At 44.0% G+C, this 27,552-nt stretch overlaps 2 protein-coding genes and 1 pseudogene across 8 annotated transcripts in view; 2 read left to right on the forward strand and 1 right to left on the reverse strand.

Annotated features, from left to right (window-relative positions):
* LOC107973969 (UDP-glucuronosyltransferase 1A1) overlaps window positions 1-20,713 on the forward strand; it is a 96,880-nt gene extending 76,167 nt beyond the window's left edge. For 6 of the 7 annotated variants that reach the window (XM_009444596.5, XM_054679574.1, XM_001151168.7 and 3 more), the window contains exons 2-5: window positions 14,457-14,588; window positions 15,272-15,359; window positions 15,643-15,862; window positions 19,675-20,713. In XM_009444596.5, coding sequence (XP_009442871.1) covers window positions 14,457-14,588; window positions 15,272-15,359; window positions 15,643-15,862; window positions 19,675-19,972 — 738 coding nt within the window. In that variant the 3' untranslated portion in view covers window positions 19,973-20,713. Of the gene's footprint in view, window positions 1-6,826; window positions 8,581-14,456; window positions 14,589-15,271; window positions 15,360-15,642; window positions 15,863-19,674 lie in introns of those variants that run through there. The other variant, XM_009444595.3, reaches the window with a different exon arrangement.
* Window positions 1,759-2,842, reverse strand: LOC740026 (dnaJ homolog subfamily B member 3-like; annotated as a pseudogene).
* Window positions 20,714-26,591: 5,878 nt separating the features above from the next.
* Window positions 26,592-27,552, forward strand: part of MROH2A (maestro heat like repeat family member 2A) — a 33,398-nt gene continuing 32,437 nt past the window's right edge. The window contains 2 exon segments of the mRNA XM_054678857.2: window positions 26,592-26,856; window positions 27,075-27,256. Of these exon segments, the coding sequence (XP_054534832.1) occupies window positions 26,661-26,856; window positions 27,075-27,256 (378 nt within the window). The 5' untranslated portion in view covers window positions 26,592-26,660.

Below are 27,552 nucleotides of genomic sequence, written 5' to 3' on the forward strand. Positions count from 1 at the left end.
TTTTTGAATTCTAAAAATTCTTTAAATAAAATGCTCTTGCTGGGACAACATAGTGGGTCAACATCATTCCCATCTCTACAAGATTTAAAAAAAAAAAACATTAGCTAGGTGTGGTAGCTGTTGTCTCAGTTACTGGGAATGCTGAGGAGGAAGGATCACTTGAGCCCAGAAATTCATGTTTACTAGTGAGGTATGATCTTGCCTAGGCAACAGCTACAGAGAGAGACCCTGTCTCTAAAACAAACAAACAAACAATAACCAAACAAGCTTTACACTTCTGTAGAAGGAACACTTCCCATTTATGACATCAGTAATCTAGGATATATCAAAATTTGAACTTTGTGTTAGCTTTCAACTGTTAAAACTAGCCAGCGTTGTTACAGATCCACCTCTGAGTGACACTGGTACGCCACTCTTTGCTGACCACTGAACAATGGGATTTATGTAACCAATTGTGTAGATACAAACCCACTCATTCTATCCTACCCAGAGTGGTGATTTACAACACAAAAAACTACCATGAAACTGTTCCCATGCCTTCCTCCCACCTCAAAACTCCTTTTATTCCTGAACGGCTCCATAAGCAAACCCATCCCCAGCAAACTACTCAGTGAGTATCTTCACATATGTAAGTTCCCTTATCCGGATCACTAAAAAATGAACTCATTTTTCAAAAGCCCTGACAGTCTGTCTTATTCTGATACTTCTTGTATAGTTATTATTTAAGAAGCAACTACCCAGGCACCTTGGGCATGTTGATTTCAGAGTTCAGTGTGAGACCCCGTGCGCCCCTGTGGGATGGTGCCAGCTGACTGCCATTTTCCTGCTGTTTATTACTTGGGTGCCATTCCATGCAGATTGTCACAGTATTTGTTGGTTAATGACGTGTTCAGGCCATGATTTTTCTGTAAAAAAATTACCAGCATGCTGCTCTTAATTTTTTTCAGCCTGTCTAGTTGTTGCCCTTTTGCTCTCATGCAAACTTTTCCTCAGAGGTGACCCTAGAAGATGGGACCCTTTGTGATGGACTACCCCAAGGCAATATGCCCCAAAAGGTCTTCATTTGGGGCATAACCCGTGCCAACACAAAGGTACTTTCTCAATTGTGTGTATGGTGCCTCACCCAAACAATATTACAGATGCACTTGGCTTTCATCAACCTAATTTGATATGCCCCAAGCACAGCAATAGGATAGTTTTGCGTGGCCCTTTGGAAACGCTTTTTTTTTACATTTCCAGGACCTACCATAGTTGGAGAACCACGTTAGGGCTGAAGACAGTCCTAGTATATCATTGACCAACCACATAACCCCAAGGTCTGTCCTCAGCCTTCAGAAGGAACATGCTTCTTACACCGATTTCAGCTCAGTGATATGGGATTCAAATGTCTGACCTCCAAAATATTAAGAGAATAACGTGTGTTGTTTTAAGCCACCAAGTTTGGGTAATTTGTTACAGCCATGATAGGAAACGAATGCATCCACTTTGCCAGGTTTACCTGCTTTTATAAAGCCTGGGTTTAACCTTTTATCTAAATAATGGTCAACTCTTCCTACATCACGAGCATTTATGTGCAATTAAAAGCCATCATTAAATTAAGCCAGAGTATTAATATATTCATAGATTTCACCACCACACAGTAAAACATTGAAGTCAAATGATTTAGAGCAAACCACCTGGCTCACACTTTCCCAACGGAAAAAGGTAAGGCTCAAAGTGCTGAGATGAACATTCTGTCCTAGCACTAGGAAATAATCATTGTCTGCCTCAGGCTTAAGTTTAATAAATAGCAAATTGCATACAGATATTTACAATGATCGAAAGACAAACAGAGGTCCTATCCGTGTAGTCCCAACAATAAAGACAGGCATTGGCATAAAGTGTTTATAAATTCTTGGGTACAGTTGTTCTGAAAGTAAAGTTCACTTTCAATCCTAAAAAAAGTCCGCTATTCCTCCAGATGTGCTTAAAGTCAAATGTGGACTGGAATTACTTGGTGTCAATGCGGAGTAACTGCTCTTTGCTATTTATTAGGAAGGACTTTAACTCAACTCTCCATCTTCCTCCACTTCCACCCTTTCTTGGCCATTCTCAATGATTCTCTTGGTGGTGATTTTTTTGCCATCAACTATTTCAGCGGAAGTCGACATGGACTTGAAGCTGCCTGTCCCATCACTACCGTAGGACATGCAGAAGGAAGAAAGGCCCCCACTTCCCAGGGAGCCAAAGGAACGAAATCCTGTATCAAAAGAAGAAAAACCACCCTCAAAAGCTGGAAATTCACTGAAGGCAGAGAAAAGGGGTGCAGACCCTCTGCTTCTGCTTCCCAGGGAGTTCCTCTGACCCCCCAAAATATTCTCCAGCGGGTTTCCCAAGAGGTCAAAGGAGAATGGGTCCCGGCCGCCAAAGAACTCCCTGAAGACCTCGGCGGGGTCACGGAAGCTGAAGACGTACTCGAAGGGGTCCTCGAAGGGCCTGCCGCCTGCGCAGCCGCCCTCCGCCCTCGCCTCGCCATAGCGGTCATAGATATCGCGTTTCTAGGCGTCCGACAACACCTCGTAGGCCTCAGCCACCTGCTTGAATCTTCTCTCCGCTTCCTCCCTGTCCTCGGGGTTTTTGTCGGGGTGCCACTTAAGCGCCAGCTTGCGGTACGCCTTCTTGATACCCTCGGACGAGGCCTATCGGGGTACGCCCAGCACCTCGTAGTAGTCCACCATGCTGGATGGCCAGAACGGCCCACCAGGCACTGGTACAGCGAGCGGCAAGGCTGCCAGCACCCGCGCACAGGCCAGAGGCTTGGCGACCTGGGCCGCCTGGAGGGCCGCCCCTTATGACGCAGCCACATCTCATTGGTCGAGGCCTGTGAGTGCCTCGCATCCCAGGATGCAGTGCTCCTGGGACTGGCCCTGCTCTCTGTGAGGCTCTGTGAGGCCCTGTGATGCTCCAAGACCAGGCCCCGCCCACTCCGGCCTCCAACCAGCCATGGTCTCCAAAAAGGATGGGAAAAAGAGGTTGGGGAAAAGAGAGGGCCTTGACTTTGGCTGCCTGAAGAACTGTTTTTCTTAAAGTAGGCTTTATATCAGTCTTTTTCCTCGGCCACAGGAGGGAAGAGGGTGGTGGGAGTGAGTTTAGTCTGACCGGGGCTGAAGACATCCTGTTGTTTAGGACTGCAGTTCTCTAACGTTCCAGCCCTGGTACCCATTTGCTTTTGTTCATCTGGATTATGCCTATCATATGTACTGCATTAGAGATTAAAACAGAATTAAAAAGACATATTCATTGGGCAATTTAAGAAGAATAAACCCATGACACACTAACAAACCTTTTTATGTAACTTTTATTGAGACAAAATGTAGTGAGAAGAGTGGCATCGTTTTACAGTTTTTGCATCTCTCTTTAGTACTTGGCTCTATAGAGAGGTGGATTCTCATGTCAGCTTCTGCATTCTATCTATTGTGATATTACACATCCCCCATGTAGCTTCTGGAAAACTCCACTGTACACTTGTGGGAGAATGACAATGAGAAAATCAAGTAACATTATTACGGAAATAGTTTTGACTTTGTAAAATTCTCCTGAAAAATTCCTGGGGATCCCTAGGATTTCCTGGCTCATACTTTGAGAATCGCTAGTCTAGCAGAGTAGTCCTTGGTATTCTGAAGGGATTAGTTTAGGACAACCCTCCTCTCCATACCAAAATCTAGATGCTCAAGCTCCTTTTATAAAATGGCACAGTATTTGTATATAACCTACCCATATCCTCCTTTAAACCTCTAGTCATCTCTTGATTACTTGTACCTAATAAATGTAAATGCTATGTAAATAGTTGTTTTACAGTATTGGTTTTTTATTTGTATTATTTGTACTGGTTTTTTTTCATTGTTGTTCCCCCCAAATATTTTCAATCTGCTGTTGGCTGAATCTGCAGATGTGAAGCCCAAGTATATGGAGGGTCAAATGTGCATGTTATTCACTTTTCTTGACTGCTAAAACAACCAGGGAGATCCTCTCAGACAAAAGGAAATACAGCACTATTTACTGTATCGAAACCATTAAGACTTGCAGGCCGTGTGTATAGCACTGGGGATAAACATGGGATGCAGTGATTATTTCCGCTAGAACTGCTATATCATGACGATGAATTTTGGGGGGACTTTTTTTGAGATCTGAGTTCTCTTCACCTCCTCCTTATTCTCTTTTTGACACTGGATTCTTTTCTTTGATAAATTGTGAGGCAATACACTAGTAAAGGTCACTCAATTCCAAGGGGAAAATGATTAACCAAAGAACATTCTTAACGGTTCATAAAGGGTATTAGGTGTAATGAGGATGTGTTATCTCACCAGAACAAACTTCTGAGTTTATATAACCTCTAGTTACATAACCTGAAACCCGGACCTGGCACTTGGTAAGCACGCAATGAACAGTCATAGTAAGCTGGCCAAGGGTAGAGTTCAGTGTGAACAAAGCAATTTGAGAACATCAAAGGAAGTTTGGGGAACAGCAAGGGATCCAGAATGGCTAGAGGGTAAGAGGCAGAGGGAGGGGGCAAGCAGAAGGGCTAGAGAGGAGGAATGAGCTTGGACAGGTGGGCTGGGGTCTATCCCAGAGTTTTGAGAGCAAGGCAGAGGACTCTGAATTTTCTGTGCCCAGGAAGCTGCTGACCAAGGTTCCAGAAGTGGTGGTGAGGTGGGGTTATTCAGGTGGCAGCCGATGCAATGATTCAGAAGGGACAGCTGGGGGTTGGGGGACAGGGGGGCTGGGGCCCTGAAATAGGACCATGGCAGCTGGGTCTGAGAGACAGTGGTAGAAACATCCAGATTCAGCACTTACTTGCTGGCTTGGATGCAGGGTCTAGAACGAAAAGAGAAGAAAAGTCACTTCTATACAGAAACATGTCCAGAGCGCTTACTGTCTCCAAAACCATGGACTGGCACCTGAGTGATAGCATGATTCCAAAGCCAAAATCTTGCCTGTAAGGAATATATATATATATATATAGGATATAGCTATAGTCTAATAGCAAGGACAGATATGCAAACTGCTAAAAGATACAAGGCAGAACAGAACAAAATGCTGTTTTTCTGGGATTTTGGAAATTCAAGGAATTCAAAGGATTCAAGGAAGGTGGCTTTGCTTCCCGGGAGGATCCTGTAGATGATCTATAGGGCACTGGACATGTTTATGTTGCTCCTTTAGTAATAAGCCCGTCATTCTGATTTGATGAAAGGAGATGAAAGGAGCTGGGAGTGTGTCCGATGGTGGCCTACTAACTTATGTCTTCAGCTTAAAAAGAAAGTACCTTCAAAAGGGTTCCAGAAACACTTTCCATGGACGTGTCACTCTTTAGCAGCCCCCAAAGCAAGACCATCATATTGCTGCCCTGCTGTGTGATTTCTCAGCCCCCAGAGCACCATCCCCTGTAATTGCCTGGTCATGAGTTTGTCTCTGTCTACCTGACCCCTCCTTTCAGGCAAGGACCATTTCTAACTTGACTTTCTGGGCCTAGTTCCTAGCATAGTGACTGCCATCCAGTAGGGCTCACACGTTCCATAAATATTTGGCAGATGAGGGAATTAGCAATGGGTTCTGCTTTGGTTTCAGAGCAGATACTAATTGGATTGCTTAGTAGTGGTTCTCTGTTGTAATTCATGAGCGTGAATGTGGATTGCCTACTATTCAGATTAGTAAGTACTTCTTGGTCAAGGGCAGAGCTGTGGCCACAAACCATCCAGGTACACAGCAGAAGCAGCCTCAAAAAGCTTGGAAGCTCTGCATGATGCAGGAAAGTCATAAAATCATTACAGTGGTGACTTATGTGTTTATAGCCCCTTTACTCTCTATAATCTGCAAATGAACTCACACAGCATTGGGACTTTGGAAGAATTATCACCCTTAAGGTTTAAATTAAACTGTGAATTTCAGAATTTCTAATAAGGACACAACAAAGAGTGAAAGCATTGCTATATCTATTCTGCTTGCCCAGAATCTTGGTCCTAAAAAATGAAGTGTTTGGGTGTGGGGAGGAGCTTCAGTGTGCGTGTGCATGCAAAGTACCTACTCTAAGGAGAAGAATGAGAGGGTACCCTAATTACCTGTTAATATGTCCCATAGGACACCAAAACTCTAGTTAGCTGTTTCTCTATGATCCTCTAAGCACATCCCCAAGTATGGCTGGCCAGTGATGTGTATGGTTCAAATGTTGCGATCTGTGCAGTTATCTTGGAATTGTATAGTACAGCAGTATATCCCCCCCAAAAAGAGTGTAATACTTCCAATTCTGGCTGCACAATACTTGCCCCATAGTCCATGGTCAATAAATACAAATTTGAGTTGTTTTTGCTCATCTTTCCCTTTTGACTTCAACTCAGTCATCAGAATTTCCCCAAATGCCTTTCCCCTGGATCTTGGGCCAGTGGAATGAGTACAATTTAACTTATTTGAATTTGCTTATCTATTTGGTTTCCTGTTGTGAACAAAAGTTCTCTGAAAAGGAATTTGGAAGAAAGAGACTTTGTTCTAGTGAACAGTTTGCAAACCAGGGAGTTACAGCCTCTGGTACACAATGAAGGTGAGTTCCACAGAACACAAGGCAGGCAGGTTTCACGGCAAAAATTTCCTTCCCAGGTTCCCAATCAGGTCCATTTATGCAAATGAAGGATGGAAACTTGCTTAGTTCTTATTGGTCAGTGCAGCTGCATTCTGATTGGTTGATGAAGCTGAGCCCTGAGTGGCTGAGGTGGGTGAGCTTTAATTGGTTGGTTCAGGAGAGCGCTGAAAATCTGAACTATAAAAAGGTACAGGTTTTCAGGACACTCAGAGTAACCGTGTGACCTGTAGTAAGCAAAGGGCTACTTGGCTCTATTTTAAATCCAGGCCCAGTTAGCCACTCAAGATCTATTTTACAGGACTGGCTCTTTCAGGTTCACACTAATAAAGGCCTGTCCTTGGGGAAGACTTCTGTTCACACACACTCCAGTGAATTTCCCTTTCTGGTCATTCTCTACCCCAGCACGCCCCCCACCCCCGCCCCGCCCCACCCACCCACCTGTTCATTTCCTTCTTAGCATGCTTCACGATTTCTAAGTTCCTGCTCATGTGTTTAAATTGTGAGTCTGGCTCACCTCATGGCGCGTGCTCGTGTGGTGGGCTCTGCTGCAGCCTCAAGACCCCACACTGTGCTGGACTCAATAAATATTGTTGGACGAAGGAATGAAACACATGATACAAGTGAGCAGGCAGTACCGGGGGAGCTGTGGAGTGGGCACTCTTACAGGTTTCCATGGCGAAAGCGGGGGTACAGTTGTGTTCTTTTCTTTCTAAAAGGCTTTCTAAAAAGCTTTCTGTTTAATTTCTGGAAAAGAAGCCTAACTTGTTCACTACATAGTCGTCCTTCTTCCTCTCTGGTAACACTTGTTGGTCTGTGGAAATACTAATTTAATGGATCCTGAGGTTCTGGAAGTACTTTGCTGTGTTCACTCAAGAATGTGATTTGAGTATGAAATTCCAGCCAGTTCAACTGTTGTTGCCTATTAAGAAACCTAATAAAGCTCCACCTTCTTTATCTCTGAAAGTGAACTCCCTGCTACCTTTGTGGACTGACAGCTTTTTATAGTCATGTGACACAGTCAAACATTAACTTGGTGTATCGATTGGTTTTTGCCACATATATATATAAGTAGGAGAGGGCGAACCTCTGGCAGGAGCAAAGGCGCCATGGCTGTGGAGTCCCAGGGCGGACGCCCACTTGTCCTGGGCCTGCTGCTGTGTGTGCTGGGCCCAGTGGTGTCCCATGCTGGGAAGATACTGTTGATCCCAGTGGATGGCAGCCACTGGCTGAGCATGCTTGGGGCCATCCAGCAGCTGCAGCAGAGGGGACATGAAATAGTTGTCCTAGCACCTGACGCCTCGTTGTACATCAGAGACGGAGCATTTTACACCTTGAAGACGTACCCTGTGCCATTCCAAAGGGAGGATGTGAAAGAGTCTTTTGTTAGTCTCGGGCATAATGTTTTTGAGAATGATTCTTTCCTGCAGCGTGTGATCAAAACATACAAGAAAATAAAAAAGGACTCTGCTATGCTTTTGTCTGGCTGTTCCCACTTACTGCACAACAAGGAGCTCATGGCCTCCCTGGCAGAAAGCAGCTTTGATGTCATGCTGACGGACCCTTTCCTTCCTTGCAGCCCCATCGTGGCCCAGTACCTGTCTCTGCCCACTGTATTCTTCTTGCATGCACTGCCATGCAGCCTGGAATTTGAGGCTACCCAGTGCCCCAACCCATTCTCCTACGTGCCCAGGCCTCTCTCCTCTCATTCAGATCACATGACCTTCCTGCAGCGGGTGAAGAACATGCTCATTGCCTTTTCACAGAACTTTCTGTGCGACGTGGTTTATTCCCCGTATGCAACCCTTGCCTCAGAATTCCTTCAGAGAGAGGTGACTGTCCAGGACCTATTGAGCTCTGCATCTGTCTGGCTGTTTAGAAGTGACTTTGTGAAGGATTACCCTAGGCCCATCATGCCCAATATGGTTTTCGTTGGTGGAATCAACTGCCTTCACCAAAATCCACTATCCCAGGTGTGTATTGGAGTGGGACTTTTACATGCATGTATTCTTTCAGATGTATTACTTTGGATCGATTAACTAGCCCCAGATATATGCTGAGCAAGCATTCTGAGATAATTTAAAATGCCCTCTTTTGTTAATTTTTGACTCCTAGGTTTGAATCTGTCTTTGGCATCATCTTCTGGATGATTTCTTGGTATCTGAGATTTCGGGAAAGCATTCCTTGGACATTTTACTCTGTGTGCTGCAGTGGATAGTAATCAATTAGAAACAACAAGCTGTTAAATGCCATAGGCACAGAATGCTGGGTTTGGGGCACCCTACAGAAAACTCAGTTGAAGCCTGCACCTTGCCCTGGATTCAGTCAGGCAGGCAGTGTTCAGGACTGATGAAATCATTCTTTGATGATGATAGATCCTGGCAATGAAAGTTGCCTTTGTGACCCTGGTTAAAGCTCCAGTTTCTAAATATTCTGATAAGAAGCTAGATCCTGCAGTCCGTTCTCTTCTAATGAGTGAATCACCAGACAGTCAGGTTCTGACATGATACAGAAAGGTTGTAGGTTTCATTCTCAAGCTATTAGGTTTATTTTTCCCCTACAGAGTTTGCAGTATGCAAAAAGTAGCATTCACATCCTCATCGAAATCTCAGCAGAGGATAGAAAAGAACAGGAGAGGCTCCTTCAGATGGAGGGTTAGGGAATGACTCTCTGAGGAGGTGACATTTCAGAGAGCATTCATTCATTTATCCTGCAGAGATTGGCTGAGGATCTACTGGCAGCCCAGGCACTTCCAGGTGCTGAGTCTGGCTCCCATTAAGGGGACTGATCTCACCTTCGGAGAGCACCAGACCTTATTTCCACTGTACCGCCAATGTGATTTGTATTTTATTTTTTTTAATTTTCTGTGCATTTTCCTTCATAGCACATCAAATATGGCAGCCATTTCACTTAGATAGTTGTTGATTGACCGCTTCACATCATGAGCCATGTGGGGACATGTGTGACTTTGCATTAATCACATCCACTGTATACTGCGTCCTCAACACCTGCCAATGGGTCTGCATGTATTTGGCGCCCCATAAATCTCAGCACCTAAGGCACAGAATAGGCACCCACCGAATATGTCTTAAATTAATGAATGAGAAGAACGGTGCCAACCGAGGTCTAGTTAATGGGTAGAGAGTAATCCACAATAGCTCTTTTTAGTTCTTTGTACTCCAGCTATTACATACCAATATGTATATAGAAACATATGTAAAATTTTTTGGTTGCTTTTTCTACAAAATAGAGTAACAGTGTATTCCCACTGCCCACTTACCGATAATGTCATGGATATCACTCCAGTTTTAAATGCTATTACTTTTTAAACTATGAAATAGTATTTCATGGTACTTGTGTACCACAGTGTATTCTGCTGGAGATCTAGTCTAGTTCCCCACAGAGGAACATTACAATTTGTATTCCAGGAGTTTTGTTGTTGTGACCTCAAACACTTCCTTTAAAAAGATAAGCTATTTTGTAGTTTAAAAAACGTTTGTTCTGTTTCTTTCTCATTCATCTTTTCTTAAGTATTTTACACGGTTTTTTTTTTTTTGGTCACTACTGTGAATGTGTTATTTTTTTCCATTTCTATCTCTAGCTGATTATCTACTCACTACTCAGCTATCTCATCAAAATATTGATTTTCATAATAAAAAATAATAGGCAGTCATTTGCTGATAAAGAAATTTTGGTTTCTTCTCTTATAAATTCCACGCCAAATATCAGGGATATTGAATTTATTAGAATCTCTAAAAACAGTTGAATAATTCTGGCAATAGGAAAGATGCCCGTCTTGCTGCTATTTTAGTGGAAATTGATGATCATTTCATTATTTTGCATTATGTTAGCCATTGTTTTCTGGCAAATAGGCCTTATTGATTTAGATAATTTCCTCTTTGCGTGAGGATGTTTGTAGGAGAGGCACCGAACTTTATCAGCTGCCTTTCTGGCATTTATTGATATAACCATAAATGTCTAAGTGGTGAACTGTGTTGACTACATATTTGTTGTTGCCTTGTTTGGTGCAGTCAGGCTTAGGTGTGAAAATATGTTTGTAAATTGTACCTTTTAGTAACCTATTTTGCCTTGTTGAATGTTTTAATCTGAAATTCCACTTTTTGGATATTAATATTACCACTTCTGTATTATTTTTGTTTACATTTCCCTAGCACATCTTTAGTACTCCTTTGTCTTCAAGCTTTCTTCCTTTTTAAACAACATGGCACTGGTATTTTTAATCCAGTCAGGCAGTTGCTTTAATAAGTGCATTTTGCCTATTTGAATCTAACAATTAATAGATTTGATTGTAACTCTCTCAGTTTTCTTCATGTTTAGTTGACTTTGCCATTCTCCTTTTTCCGGATTTCTACTGGTTGGTCAAGTTACTGTTTTTATTTTCTCTTTCTTCCTTTGTTAACTAAAAATGCCACTCTGCACTACCATTCCTCTTGTGTTGATGGTCCTATTCTCAATACTCTTGATAAAACTCCCGAACTTTAAGAATAAAGATAAAACTTTTATTGCACAAAGAAGTCCATAGAGAAAGCACAACCTGGCATTGGCATGTCTTTGGTGTGTCTGAAGGAAAAGAGATAGTGGAACAATATTGGGAGAAAAGTAATGAAACTCAAGAATTCCAAGATGTTCCTCCCTTGCCAGGGTAAGATAGCAGTGGTTCACAGACAATCGCAATGCTGGGTCTGAGAAAAATAACTAAACAGAAGATTAGTGAGGACCAAGGCTTTGAGATGGCCAGGAGAGGAAAGCTTGGGAGCAGGGAAGGTTGAGATATATGTGGGTTACTGGGAACGCGTGATGGTGAAGTCACAGATGACCCACATGGTGTCTAAGTGCTAAAGAAGAATTCTGGGAAAATGAAATGCATTTGGGAAGGGAAAATCTAATTAAAAGCCTAAACTAAAAATACAAAATTCTTGGTAAAGTTTAGGAGTTATGTTAAATGTCTCATTTTGGCTGGTGAAGTCTCATCAGAACAGGGAAATTCTCTCATTCAGGGGCATCTCATCTTTTTTTTGAAGGGAATCAATGGTGGGGGATTGGAGTGTTATTTTCAGTTAATATGTTGCTTCACTCTTTGGTCGTTCCGGTAACTGTGAAGTCAGGGCGAAGTTTAAGGGAAGCTTTGCCAAGTAGGGGATGGACTTCACCTTTATTGAGCCTCATAGTAGCTGGCTCAGGTAGGAGTTGGCCATGATGACAACTTCTCTGCAGTTTGCCCTGCGTGAATCTCTAGATGAACTTTTGTGCCATTTAAACTTTCGTGATCTCCTGCTATTTAACTTCGAATGTTTATGGACCTGTGGGTTCAATTTTGTGTGAATCACATCCTGCTGATTGCTGAGTGGGCGTGTGGGAGAGTGTGCCTGGAGGAGAACTTAGACTCGGCCTTTTCCAGATAAGCTTCAGTGTAAGAGTGGGTTTCATGAAGAGCAAAGGTCCTAGGAAATATAAGTAAGCCATTTACCATCGCTCAGAAGAAAGAACTTGAAGAGCACTTGGAAATGAGCTGTGTCTCCCCAAGAAAGAGGGAGAGAAAGAGGGGAGAGATGTGGTGCAGACCCTAGGGAGGAAGGAGTTCAGAAAAACCATCCTCAGGGTGTTCTTGCTACAAACCAAAAAACGCAGCATGGTGGTGGGGAGGATGACTCTGTCCTCCCTGACTTTTAGATGAGCCCAAGGGAAAAGGCAAAGACAAAGCCCTTAAGAGCCAGAGGACTCACGAGGGCCTGGGGCTGGTGAGAGTGGCGGGGAGAGAGGGCTCACCTTGGGAGAAGGATGGTCAGTGTCTGGGGCTTTCCTGGTCATGTTCCAAATCAGGCTTGGCAGGAGTCCTGCTGTGCAAATTGCGTTTGCCGAGCCCTGTCAGAGGTCTCCTGTGTCTCACATCTAGGGTGACCAGCATCCTGGCTTCCTCAGGACTGTTCAGGTTTTAGCACTGAACATCACATGTCCCAGGGAACCCCTCAGTTTGGGCAAGCCCTGCCACATCACACAATCATATTAGTGCCCTCAGTATTCTTTGCAAACATAAAACCATAGACTCAGTAATCCCATTACTGGGTATATACCCAAAGAAATATAAGTTATTCTACTATAAAGACACATGCACATATTTGTTTATTGCAGCACTATTCACAATAACAAAGTCATGGAACCAACCCAGATGCCCATCAATGGTAGATTGGATAAAGAAAATGTGGTACATATACACCATGGAATACTATGCAGCCCTAACAAGGAATGAGATCATATTCTTTGCAAGGACATGGATGAAGCTGGAAGCCATCATCCTCCACAAACTAACACAGGAACAGAAAATCAAACACAGCATGTTCTCACTCATAAGTGGGAGTTGAACAGTGAGAATGCGTAGACGCAGGGAGGGGAACAACACACACCAGGGCCTGTGGGGGGGTGAGGGGTGAGGGGAGGAACTTAGAGGATAGGTCAATAGGTGCAGCAAACCACCATGGCATATGTATCCCAGAACTTCAAGTAAATAATAATAATAATAATAATAATAAATAAACCCATAAAGCCATTTGAGAGATTCTTGGGGGATTCATTGGACCACTGAAAATCTACAGTGGGAAAAGAATTGCCATGTTGATGAAACAGGAAAACTTTCCTTGTCCCCCTCACAGGGCGTGTGACAGCGGGAGGGGCTCACTTTCTCAGTGCGCCACTGCTCAAACCTCTAGGGGAGCGTACAGACGGGCAGGTTGTGGGGCTCTGACCTCACCGGCAGTGTCTAGAGGTGGATGTTTACAGCTCCTGAAGCTCCAGTGGGCGTGGGTTATGGCCTTCTTTTAGTTTTGCCCTCTATAGGCAGCTTGTGTTAACCAGCTCAATTACACCCTCTACCTTGTCGCAAGGACAGAGGGCTTTCTGTATCCTGGGGGCTTGCCTTGGTGTACCAGAAGAATCGAATCCCACCTGGGCTTGGAGAATGAGTGCAAGGATTTATTGAGTGGATGTAGCTCTCAGCAGATGGGGGAAGCCAGAAGGGGATGGAATGGGAAGGGTTTCCCCTGGAGTCAGACCGCTCAGTGGCCCGGGCTCGGTGGCCTGGGCTTGGTGGCCTGGGCTCTCCTCCGACTGCCTCAGCCAAACTCCGCGTTGTTCTGCTGGTCAGTGGCCTGCCGGTGCCTGTTGGTGAGTTCTTCTCAACGTCCAGCTGTCCTTGCGTCCCTCCGCTGATGTGCTCCTCCCGATGTCCAGCTACCTGTGTGTCTGCCTGCTAGGGTCTTGGGGTTTTTATAGGCACATGATGGGGGCGTGGCAGGCCAGGGTGGTTTTGGGAAATGAAACATTTAGGCAGGAAAACAAAAATGCCTGTCCTCACCTAGGTCCATGGGCACAGGTCTGGGGGTGGAGCCCTCGCCAGGGACCACACCCTCTTCTACCCAGCACTTCCCTTCCCTACTTCCATATCATTTAAAGGGACCACGCCCTTCCCAGCTCTTCCCTTCTGTATCACTGATGCCTTGCTCTGTGTCCACTAAGTGGAATTATCACTGTGTGTATGTACAGGTGTGTGCATGTGTGTGCATGTACCTGTGCTTTTCTTTTGGAAAACTAGCACATTACCTGGATTTTGCATCGCAAGGATAATTCTATAAGCAGGAACCCTTCCTCCTTTAGAAGGAAGTAAAGGAGAGGAAAATGCTGTAAAACTTACATATTAATAATTTTTTACTCTATCTCAAACACACGTGCCTTTAATCATAGTCTTAAGAGGAAGATATCTAATTCATAACTTACTGTATGTAGTCATCAAAGAATATGAGAAAAAATTAACTGAAAATTTTTCTTCTGGCTCTAGGAATTTGAAGCCTACATTAATGCTTCTGGAGAACATGGAATTGTGGTTTTCTCTTTGGGATCAATGGTCTCAGAAATTCCAGAGAAGAAAGCTATGGCAATTGCTGATGCTTTGGGCAAAATCCCTCAGACAGTAAGAAGATTCTATACTATGGCCTCATATCTATTTTCACAGGAGCGCTAATCCCAGACTTCCAGCTTCCAGATTAATTCTCTTAATTGGAACCTTAGATTTGGCTTTTCCCTGCCACTTCCCAACTATTAATCCAAAGGTTTTTTTTGTGTGTGGTTGTTGTCATTGTTTTCAATTTGACTCTCAAATACTCTGTTAAACTATGATCCACCACTCTCAGAAGTATCATTTTCTCTAAGAGACTCAAAAGTGTATTAGGGAGAATTTATTTAAAAATAAAATAAATGGGATATTGTTTCTTCATATTAAATAGAAGTATTTCTCCAAAAAGCTGTTGGTTAGAACACTGAATTTATGTCTTACATTTCTGCTCTTATAGTTCTGCATCCACTTGTTTCATTAAGCAAACTTTCCCTTAAAGTGCAGGAAAGTGAAAAAATCCTAAGTGCACAGCTTGATAAATTATCACAAATTCACGTAGTGCATACACCCTTGTAACTAAACCTCCAAAACAAGATGCTGAAAGTTGCCAGTCCTCAGAAGCCTTCACAGTTACTGATCCTCCCGCTCTGTTAAAGACTGTGTTCCTTCAGAGGACCCCCCTTTTCTAGTTAGTATAGCAGATTTGTTTTCTAATCATATTATGTTCTTTCTTTATGTTCTGCTCTTTTTGCCCCTCCCAGGTCCTGTGGCGGTACACTGGAACCCGACCATCGAATCTTGCGAACAACACGATACTTGTTAAGTGGCTACCCCAAAACGATCTGCTTGGTATGTTGGGCGGATTGGATGTATAGGTCAAACCAGGGTCAAATTAAGAAAATGGCGTAAGCACAGCTATTCTAAAGGATTGTTGAGCTTGAAAATATTATGGCCAACATATCCTACATTGCTTTTTATCTAGTGGGGTATCTCAACCCACATTTTCTTCTGCAAATTTCTGCAAGGGCATGTGAGTAACACTGAGTCTTTGGAGTGTTTTCAGAACCTAGATGTGTCCAGCTGTGAAACTCAGAGATGTAACTGCTGACATCCTCCCTATTTTGCATCTCAGGTCACCCGATGACCCGTGCCTTTATCACCCATGCTGGTTCCCATGGTGTTTATGAAAGCATATGCAATGGCGTTCCCATGGTGATGATGCCCTTGTTTGGTGATCAGATGGACAATGCAAAGCGCATGGAGACTAAGGGAGCTGGAGTGACCCTGAATGTTCTGGAAATGACTTCTGAAGATTTAGAAAATGCTCTAAAAGCAGTCATCAATGACAAAAGGTAAGAAAGAAGATACAGAAGAATACTTTGGCCATGGCATTCATGATAAAATTGTTTCAAATATGAAAACATTTACATAGCATTTAATAGCATTGTTTCAAATATAAAAACAAATACATAAAAATCTGGATTTTTCTTTCTTCTTTTTTTTTTTTTTTTGAGATGGAGTCTCGCTCTGTCACCTAGGCTGGAGTGCAGTGGTGCAATCTTGGCTTACTGCAACCTCCACCTCCCACGTTCAAGCAGTTCTGCCTCAGCCTCCCGTGTAGCTGGGATTACAGGTGTCCACCACCACGCCTGGTTAATTTTTGTATTTTTTAGTAGAGAAGGGGTTTCACCATGTTTGTCAGGCTGGTCTTGAACTCCTGACTTCAGGTGATCCACCTGCCTCGGCCTGCCAAAGTGCTGAGATTACAGGCATGAGCCAGCACTTCTGACCTGGATTTATAAATAAGATAATTTATAGGTTATTATTCACTTTATAAAAGGATGCTTTAGTTTCTATATATCATATAATTTATTTAGAATTTTATTTCCCCCGTTAGATTTAAAACTCCAATTTATATAAAAAGTTGCCATAATAGACATCTGATCCATAAGTGTCCTGCACAGAAAGAAATACTCCATTATAAGAAGCATAGTATCTTTAAGAGAAAAACAACTCAAATGCTTAGAAGTACAGCTTTTTGCAGCACTGGAACCTGTGAGAAATTTTGTCCATGGAGTTTATGAATGAAGGAGCTATAAGATATCACAGACAAAGGCTTAGAATAAGAGCAAAGGAAAATTTGCTCAAATGTGGCCCTGAAAACGATTCAAAGGGCAAATGATTTCTGGATTAAAGTTAGTATATTGCTGTCAAGCTCACTGGTAATAGGCTTATTAGAACCTTATGGGAAGAAGTGGTGGCCAGTGGTAGATTTCGTCCGACAATAGATACTGTGTGCATATGTGCGTGTGCGTTTGTGCATGTGGCTGTGCTCATGTGTGGGTGCACACGTGTGCATTCATATGCGTGTGTGTGTGTGCGTGTGTGTGTTTATGAGAGTGTCCATTGCTTTCTCCCATGGTTACCTCCTTTAGAAAGAAGCAGCAGTCAGGAAGACAGATGTGAAGAGCTGGAGCATGTTCAGATGAGAGGAGATAGAACACAGGGGGACACACCAGCTTGAGCAAGGGACAACAGGGGAGGACTGATGACTGACTTCCCACCTTTGAGGTGCTAATGTGTGTGTGGTGGCACTGGATAAAAGATAAACGTTGGCTAGGCACCATGGCACAAGCCTGTAGTCCCAGCCACTCTGGAGGCTAAGGCAGGAGGATTGCTTGAGCCCAGAAGCTGGAGGCTGCTATGAGCCATGATCTTGCCACTGCACTCCAGCAACCTGGGCAACAGAGTGAGACCCTGTCTCAAAAAAAAAAAAAAAAAAAAGAAAAGAAAAGTCCACATAACCTGAGCATCATGTGCCCAGAGCGTTGGGTGGTGTGGTCCCATTCCTTCCTTCCAGCGGCTTCTTCTGGCCACCTCAATGTCAGGATGTCCTGCTCACATATCAATACCATTAAAACCTGACTTCTTTCCCCGCACTGTTGAAGCTCCTTCTTGAGGCTCACATTATGGATATAATTTTGATTCTTTCTTCAGTGGTATAGATAACTACCTGTAACCTAAGAACGACTTGGTGAAAGTCCTCTAATACATTATTTTTTTAAAAAACACAAATCAATGAGCTCAACTTATTAACTAACTTTCATCTATTCATTTTTGAGCCATCCCTGTCTGATTGTGAATCTCCATGATTCCAACACTCTGAGCTGGGGATAGTGCCCACACAAAATAAAAAGAAGTGGAAAATTTTCAAACATCAGTTTATGCAGACAACCAGGCCATAATAGGTGCTCAATTACTATTGAATGAATGAATGAAAGTTCTGGCCAGGCGCGGTGGCTCATGCCTGTAGTCCCAACACTTTGGGAGGCCGAGGCAGGTGGATCACTTGAGGTTAGGAGTTCGAAGCCAACCTGGCCAACATGAAGAAACCTTATCTCTACCAAAAAAAAATATAAAAAAATTACCCAGGCATGGTGGTGTGTGCCTGTAATCCCAGCTATTTGGGAGGCTGAGGCAGGAAAATCACTTGAACCTGAGAGGTGGAGGTTGCAGTGAGCTGAGATTGTGCCACTCCACTCCAGCCTGGGTGACAGAGTGAGACTCCGTCTTACTTAAAATAAAAAAAGAAGGTTCCAAGAAAATCCATCTTAAGGTTTATGTAGAAGGAAGATGATATTTAACATGATTTATGGCCAAGTACTAATATTACGTTATAATAATGTTTCCAAATAACATTATAGATATGTTTAAAGACAGTGTATTAGGCTGTTCTTGCATTGTTGTAAAGAAATACCCAAGACTGGGTAATTTATAAAGAAAAGAGGTTTCATTGGCTTGTGTTTCTGCAGGCTGTACAGGAAGCATAGTGCTGACATCACTTGGCTGCCGGGGAAACCTCAGGGAGCTTTTACTCATGGCAGAAGTCAATGCGGGAGCTTGCATGTCACATGGCAAAAGCAGGAGCGAGAGAGAGTTGGGGGGGAAGGTGCCACACACTTTTTAATGACCGGCTCTCACCATAACTCGTGAAAACTCACTATCAGGAAGACAGCACTAAAGCACAAGGGATCCGACCCCATGATCCAAACACCTCCCACCAGGCCCCATCTCCAGCACTGGGGATTACAATTCAACAGGAGATCCGAGTGTGGACAAATATCCAAACTGTATCAGTCAACAGCGATCATAATTAGTCCTGAATAGGAGTGCCTTTTTTTTTTCTTTCTTCTCCCTTTTCTTTTCTAATTCCTCCTTTTCCCTCTCCTCTTCAATCTCCTCTTCATTCCTGTAGCACCAAGGGTTGAAGCACCTAACCCGTTTTGGATTGAGATGTTCTGATTGGGCAATGAACACTGTCCAGAATAAACAGAAATCCATGTTGCACTAAGTGGCTGCACAGACACTGCCTCATGCTAAATCTAGCACCTGGATAGTTTAATGTTTCAATGACTGAATTACAAATATATCATCACCTTGGATTTGGCACTTACAAATGGCTTTTAATTTGGCCAGAGGTGGTTGTTTACAACTTCAAATAGGAGACTATTCATAATTTCTGACGTGACATTTTCCTTTCTTTGTTTTACTGTATGAAAATATAATGAAATTTCTCACAAAGTATCACTAAAAAGAAAAGAAGAAGAGTAGGAAGCAAGGTTAAAATATTTCTAAAATATAATTTTGGTCTTTCTTTTTCTCCCTTCCTTCCTCCGTCCCTCTCTCCTTTCCTGTCTCCCTCCCTCCCTTCCTCCTTTCCTTGCTTCCTTCCCTCCTTCTCTTCCTTCTTTTTCAAGAGATCAATAACATTTATTAAGAATAAGTTTCTTAATTATAACCTTTCAGGTTATAATAGTAACACAGCCTGGGCAACACAATAAGACCTTGTTTCTACAAAAAATTTAAAAATTGGCCAGACATAGTGGTGCATGACTGTAATTCCAGCTACTCTGGAGGCTGAGGCAGGAGGATGGCTTGAGCCCAGGAATTGGAGGCTGCAGTGAGCCATGCTTGTGCCACTACACTCCAGCCTGGGCAACAGGGCAAGACTCTGTATCTAAAAACAACAACAACAATAATAGAAACAGGTTTCCTTTCCCAAGTTTGGAAAATCTGGTAGTCTTCTTAAGCAGCAATGAGCATAAAGAGAAGATTGTTCATACCACAGGTGTTCCAGGCATAACGAAACTGTCTTTGTGTTTAGCTACAAGGAGAACATCATGCGCCTCTCCAGCCTTCACAAGGACCGCCCGGTGGAGCCGCTGGACCTGGCCGTGTTCTGGGTGGAGTTTGTGATGAGGCACAAGGGCGCGCCACACCTGCGCCCCGCAGCTCACGACCTCACCTGGTACCAGTACCATTCCTTGGACGTGATCGGTTTCCTCTTGGCCGTCGTGCTGACAGTGGCCTTCATCACCTTTAAATGTTGTGCTTATGGCTACCGGAAATGCTTCGGGAAAAAAGGGCGAGTTAAGAAAGCCCACAAATCCAAGACCCATTGAGAAGTGGGTGGGAAATAAGGTAAAATTTTGAACCATTCCCTAGTTGTTTCCAAACTTGAAAACAGAATCAGTGTTAAATTCATTTTATTCTTATTAAGGAAAAACTTTGCATAAATTAATCAGCCCCAGAGTGCTTTAAAAAATTCTCTTAAATAAAAATAATAGACTTGCTAGTCAGTAAAGATATTTGAATATGTATCGTGCCCCCTCCAGTGTCTTTGATCAGGATGACATGTGCCATTTTTCAGAGGACGTGCAGACAGGCTGGCATTCTAGATTACTTTTCTTACTCTGAAACATGGCCTGTTTGGGAGTGCGGGATTCAAAGGTGGTCCCACTGCTGCCCCTACTGCAAATGGCAGTTTTAATCTTATCTTTTGGCTTCTGCAGATGGTTGGGATTGATCCTTAACCAATAATGGTCAGTCCTCATCTCTGTCCTGCTTCATAGGTGCCACCTTGTGTGTTTAAAGAAGGGAAGCTTTGTACCTTTAGAGTGTAGGTGAAATGAATGAATGGCTTGGAGTGCACTGAGAACAGCATATGATTTCTTGCTTTGGGGAAAAAGAATGATGCTATAAAATTGGTGGGTGGTGTATTTGAGAAGATAATCATTGCTTATGTCAAATGGAGCTGAATTTGATAAAAACCCAAAATACAGCTATGAAGTGCTGGGCAAGTTTACTTTTTTCCTGATGTTTCCTACAACTAAAAATAAATTAATAAATTTATATAAATTCTATTTAAGTGTTTTCACTGGTGTCGCATTTATTTCTTGTTAAGTTGCATTTTCTAATTACAAAAGTAATGCATGATTATGACAGAAAGTTTGGAAAATATAGAGGTTCACACACACACGCCTTCATTGCGTGCGCATGCATAAATGCATGAGAAAAGAAAAATAACCAGTAATCACATCGCCCAGAAATAACCCCAGTTACAATTGTGGCAAATACACATACTTATAAATATTGCAGATATATTAAGTATACCTAGTATTTGCTAACACTCTTTCTTCTACTCTGTCATGAAGATTCTCCCAAGGTGTTTTTGTATAATATTTAATTCATTTTCAGTGGCCAAGCAGTATTCTATTTCATGGATATACCAGGATTTATTTAACCATAACTTCTGGTTGGATTCACTCTTATTATTTTGTTTAATTAAAAAAAAAAGACCTCGGCTGGGCACAGTGGCTCATGCCTGTAATCCCAGCACTTTCGGAGGCCGAGGTGGGTGGATCACCTAAGATCAGGAGTTTGAGACCAGCCTGGCCAACATGGCAAAACCCCGTCTCTACTAAAAATACAAAAAATTAGCCGGGTGTGGTTGCCAGCACCTGTAATTCCAGCTAATTGGGAGGCTGAGGCAGGAGAATTGCTTGAACCGGGGTCGGGGGGTTCGGAGGTCGGAGGTTGCAGTGAGTCCGGATCATGCCACTGCATTCCAGCCTAGGTGACACAGCCAGACTCTGTCTCAAAAACAACAACAACAACAACAACAACAAACAACACAACAACAAAAATCTCACTGGACATCCTTGTAGCTAAGGCTTTCCACATACTCATGATTACTTCTGTTGGAAAGTGCTTTACAACAAATTGCTAGTTGTCTCAGTCTAGGTTCCCCTGAGATGAGGATTCAAGGGCCAGGAGTTTATTTAGGAAGTAAAGGAAACACTGATAGAGGAGTGGCAGAGTGACAAGGGGTGATGGCCATCCACAGCTGGCTCTCTTGTGGTCAATCGGAACTTAATCCTGCTGGGTGATTCTGGGAGCCAGTGGAGAAAAGACACCCCAGACTTATCCCAACGAGGAGCACGGCTGTTGGGTGCTTGAGTACTTGCCTCGTCAGGGATCGAGACGTACTCCCAGGTAGTAGTAATTTCTCTGCCCTTCCATTAGGCCACAAAGGGGGCTCTGACAGAGAGAGCTGACGAGAAAAAACACAAGCCCTTGTCACTGAAGAGGTACACAGGGGATCTGTGTGGGGCACCACCTGCACTGCTACCCTGGACAAATAGCTTAAGAAATCCCCACACTGCATCCCCAAACTTACTATCAGCATGTGAGGGAGACAGGTTCCCACACCCTCGTTAGCACAAAGTACTATCTTGAAAAAGAAAGCCTGTCAGTTTGATAGGAGAAAAGCAGGATCTTGTTTACAATGTGCTTTTATTATTGTTATTATTAGAGGTTGTATTTCTTTTCAAGCTGATGAGCCGTCTGTGTTTATTTTTTGGAGGATACCTTTTGCCCACTTTCCTATTGGAGTGTATTACCCTGAGGATTTGGTAAGAGTGCTTATTGCATTCACCAGAATGTCCTTTTTGTCATGTACTGTATTTTCTCTACTTTTTTTTTTTTGCCTTGTTTTACTTTTTTTGTTTTGTATTACAAGCAGAAGTTTTAAATTTGTAAGCTTCAAATTGGAGCTGGGGTGGTGCAGAGAGTGAAGATTTCAGCTGGTTCCCTGACCCCAGCTCCATCTCCTTCCCTAGGCAGTGGCTGGAACACATTCTGTCCACTATTTCCCTCTCTACATCCTTGAGGCTGTGCAGTCACCCCTCAACTACGTTCACCCTCCTTCAAAGCCCTTCCTGGTCCACCCGGGGACCAACTCCCGTCTTCACTGCCCCTAGCTCCTTGACGCCTCAACCTCTCTCAGGGACCCCAAGCTGCCATCACCTCCAGCCAGCTCATGTTCATTTGCACCTTCGTGTCTGCAGCACTGAGGCACTCTTGTTTACAAGTGAGAGAACCCGACTCGGGATACCTTAAGCATAAACAGTATTTTTGTAAGGAGACAGGCTTCTGACGACGCAAGGCTCACAGCCAGGCCTGCGCTGGGAGGAGCCTCCCCTTCTCGCTCCTGTCCCTGTTGGGTCAGAGTGCCAGCTTTCCTCTTCCCTCTCCTCGGGGTCTTTTCGGCCCCTCAGTCCCCATATTCCTCTGCCCTAGCTCCCAAGATCCCACAAGAGACAGACTGGATTCTCTCTGGCCTAGAGTGCCACCTTCCTGAAAGTCAGAATCTGATTGGTCCAGCTGGATCAGGTGTCCTCTCCCTGTCCAACCATCAATGCCCAGAGGGATTACGGAGAGAAAAACATGGCTCCCACCATCCCATTGCTGTGTCTGCTTGGGCCACGGGAGAGGGAACCTTGTGAGCTGGGCAGAATCCACCCTGTAGAGACTGCCTCTGGGTCAGTTATATGGTTTGGCTGTGTCCCCATCCAAATCTCATCTTGAATTGTAATTCCCATTACCCCCATGTGTCATTAGAGGGACCTGGTGGGAAGTGATTTGAATTATGGGGGCAGTTATCTCCATGCTATTTGTGTGATAGTGAGTTCTCACAAGATCTGATGGTTTTATAGGGGGCTTTTCCCCCTCTTGCTCATACTTCCTCTTGCCTGCCACCATGTAAGATGTGCCCTTGCTCCTCCTTCACCTTCTGCCATGATTGTGAGGCCTCCCCAGCCATGTGGAACTGTGAGTCCATGAAACCTCTTTTTCTTTATAAATTACCCAGTCTTGGGTATTTCTTCATAGCAGTATGAAAAGGGGCTAATACAGTCAGCTTCTGCACAATATTTCCATTTTCCCACATTATGTCTTGGCCCTTTTGTGTATTTAAGCTCACAGGATGCTACGAATAAAGTGTTTTCTTATTTCCTGGGTAGTTCCCATAGAAGTAGTGGTGCAAAGTGCCATAGAGGGACAGCACCTAAGAGAAGCTGATTTTGTGAGTGGATTGTGAGTTCAATATTGTTGTCATAATCAGAAAAAAATGTATTTACTTTTTTTTTTTTTTTGAGATGGAGTCTCACTCTGTTGCCCAGGCTGGAGTGCAGTGGTGTGATCTTGGCTCACTGCAACCTCCGCCTCCTGGGTTCAAGTGATTCTTCCTGCCTCACCCTCCTGAGTAGCTGGGATTACAGGCACGTGCCACCCCACCACACCCGGCTAATTTTTGTATTTTTTAGTAGAGACAGGGTTTCCCCATGAAAAAAAGTATTTTCAATTTGGAAAGCCAAGCAGAGCCCACTTCTTCCTCCTTGGTCTCACTGTCTTCATGTCCTCTGTAGAGGACATGCTCAGGGGCCTCTTACTTTTGGCTATGGCTTACGCACTCGACCTGTGTGTAATTTAAAAATGACCCCTTTCTCCACTCCTCCTGATTGCCATATCCTTCACAATGTGACTTTGCAACTCTTCTCATGAAAAGGAGGAATCTATTTCTCCAGCCTGTGAGTCCTGGCTGGCCTGTGACCTGCCCTGGATGACAGAATGTGGCAAGTGATGAGCACTAGTTTCAAGTCTAGGCCTCAAGAAGCCTTCATATTCCCGCTCACTGTCTCAGAACCCTGTCCAGCTGCTATGAGAACAGCCTGGGAGAGCCCTGCTGCACAATGTCCCCATCACCCTAGTCACTTCAGCCAATAGCGAGCCAATGGCCAGCCCTCTAGCTGTCTGAGATGCATGGGTGAGACTCTAGTTGTGCTTGGCTGGACAGAGCACAGATCCACAGACCCACGCAGGTGACTCATACACTTGTGAACTATAATAATCGGTTGTTTTCAGTCATTAAGTTTTGAGGTGGTTTGTTACACAGCAATTGCTGACACATTCACTTCTGGCTCTAAATGTATCACTTTTCATATGTTGAGTCCGAAGACCTTCAGAGGACAGAGATGTGTTCCACCTACCCTATATCCACTGCAGCATGGAAAGCCATGCTTAGCTGCACACAGTAGGCATGCAGTCTGGGCCTGTGGAATGGACTTGGCAACCACATCACCTCAGTGATCTTTCAAATGGAAAAGAAGGCTCAGTGGGGAGTGGGAGGAGGTAGTGCAGAGGGGCAGTCCTGTGAAAGAGGGGGCATGGGATAGCTACTTGTGTCTATTTCATGTTGATCAATGTATCTCCAAGTGCAGAACAAGGAACAATGCAGGAATTTTATGAGGAAGAAATGTTGGGCATGATAAGAAAGCTCATTTTCTAACCATCTGAATTCCATGAAGTAGAAAGAGGCTGGTCCTGAGAGTAATGAGCTCTCTCGTATTGGAGGTGTCCAAGCACAGGCTGAGGAACTCCCATTTGGCTGGATGGGCAAACTTGGAGTGGAAATTCCACATAAGCAACCTTGGCCCTAGATGTCTCTGAGTTTTGTTCCTGTTGTCTTGCAGTGCATAGAAAGGTTTCCCAAAGGCCAATATTTCATTGCTGTACCTATGATCTGGATCATCTCTCCTAGCTACAAATGACAGGGAAATCCTTTGGGCTCCACTTTTGGTTTAGGAAATCAGGGTGCCTCCTCTCCTGTCTTTGATGTTCTTTATCTTGTAAGTATTGTGCTAGTGGAAATCCAATTTCTTATCCTGCAAGTCATCCAGTCCCCAGGAAGGAGGAGTGCTCTCCCCAGGGCCTCTCAGTCTGCCCCTCCTCTCCTCTCCAACTGTCCTGACCACACCTCCCCACCCAGGGCTCACATGACTGTGTTCCCCTGGGACTTGGTTGTAAGCCATCCCCACTTCTACCATCTCCCTTTCCCAAACAGGCCCCTGTACTTCAGCACACACATGTGAATAACAGAAATGTTGAATGACATGATGTGGAGTTTTCACCCCAGAGCCCTGTGCACTCTTCAAAGACCTGGGTTGATAGAGACTCAGGGAGGCAGTTGGATCTCAAAGTTCCAAGGGTCTGGGATCTAACGGTGATAGTTCTAGTGAAACCCTCCCACCCTGCCAAGAGACCCATTCCTATAAGAAATATGACTGAAGAGCCCAGCTGTCTCACTTTGATAACCAATTCTGCCATTTGCATTTCCATTGATGTGTATTGGGCAAAGAGCAGAGCTTTTTCTTGTGGTTAATATCTGTTTAATCCAGAAGAAGACCCTAAGGAAAGGTCAGTGTTTAGGTCCCAGAGTAGCTCTTTAAAATCGTTTAAAGGAAAAGAGAGTATGGGATAGTAAAGGCCATGGGATGCATCTTTGAGGATCAAGGAACTTGGGACGGGAGGAGAAAGGATCTGAGAGCCTTTCTTCCACCATCTCGACATCTATGTTGGTGTTTCTCAATTTGTAAGAAGCTGTGGATGTTGAGAGAACCCCTTAAAGGAGTTATGAGAGATGCTGATATGAATTTCTCATTAGCCATTAATTATCAGTGTCTAGAAGAGAGGGTGAGAGGGCTCTATTAAACTAAGGATATTATCTATCACTGTGTAACAAATTATCATAAACTCGGTGGCTTAAAAGAACATCCATTGATTATCTCACGGTTCCACGGGCCAGGAGTCTAGGCATGGCTTTCCTTGGTCCTTTGTTTAGGGTCTCAGAGACTGCAGTCCTTTCTGGAGTTCAGCTTCCTCTTCCAAGCTCATGTGCTTATTGGAGAATTCAGTTTCTTATGGTTGTAGGACTGAGGCCCTCAGTTCCTTGCTACGTGGCCCTCACCACAGGCAGTTTGCATCATGGCTGTTTACTTTTCAAGGCCAGTAGAATGTTTCTGTTCAATCTGATAAGAAGGAATCTCATGAGGCATAGTGTGATCATGGGAATGACATCCCACCATCTTTGCCATATGATGTAATCCACTCGAGAGAGGGTCACCCATCACCTTTGCCATATTCTGTTGATTAGAAGGAAGTCACAGGTTCCACCCACACACCCTCAAGGGGATGGCTTTATTGAAGCATGTGGGTCGTTGGGGTCATCTTAAGGTGTGTGTCACACCCCGTATTTTACAAATTCTGTTGATCTCAAAAGAGCTTGAGGAAGAGATGACTGAAGCCATTACAGAAGCAGCAGTAGACTCAAGTGAGGAGGTGTCAGAGGAAAGAGACGACCTGGGGCCTCTTGAATTACATGACAGTGGTAAGAATGTCATCCACATTTCTGCTTTCCTGCCCCATCTCAGACACTAACTATTTGACTGCAGCCCCAGCCTAGGTCTCCCTTTCTCCATCTGCACAGTGGACATCATACCACACATGAAGCTGGAGCTGTGCAGGTGGAGGCAAGGCCAGGGACACAAGGGCACCTCCTGTCATGGTCATTTCCACACTGCACCTGGGTGGCGTTTGTTTTCATAGGTACCTTTCAACAAGTCGTGAACCTCCTGGACATCATTGACAGCGAGTCAGCAAAGACTGACACGACAGAGGCAGGCCTTGATATGTGGAAGACCCTGGCCTCGGTGATAATCACAGAGAAGGCCACCACTGAGCCTTCTGTGGTGATAAACACTCTCATCCACTGCCTGCAGGTGCCAAAGGTAGGGCCGTCTTACCCACTGGGCTCAGCCACCTTTAGCTGTGTGTGCATCCATCCACCACCCAGCACATAGTTACTGACTATCAGAGATGTGATGTATGGTACTGGGATACAGAGATGGGCAAGACTGTGAGGTGCTTACTCCCTGAGGACCAATTGGGACCTGAGATGTTCATAATTTTTAAAAGTTCCCTTGTCTTCTGACACAGTGGGTTTGGGAGCCATTGTCCTAGAGCACATGAGCTGAGTTGCAAAGATGTTGAGCCAGTGGGCATGGGAGAGTAAAGATACACCAGA

The sequence above is a fragment of the Pan troglodytes genome, chromosome 13, assembly GCF_028858775.2.
Source record: "Pan troglodytes isolate AG18354 chromosome 13, NHGRI_mPanTro3-v2.0_pri, whole genome shotgun sequence".
NCBI classification, from domain to species: Eukaryota; Metazoa; Chordata; class Mammalia; order Primates; family Hominidae; genus Pan; species Pan troglodytes.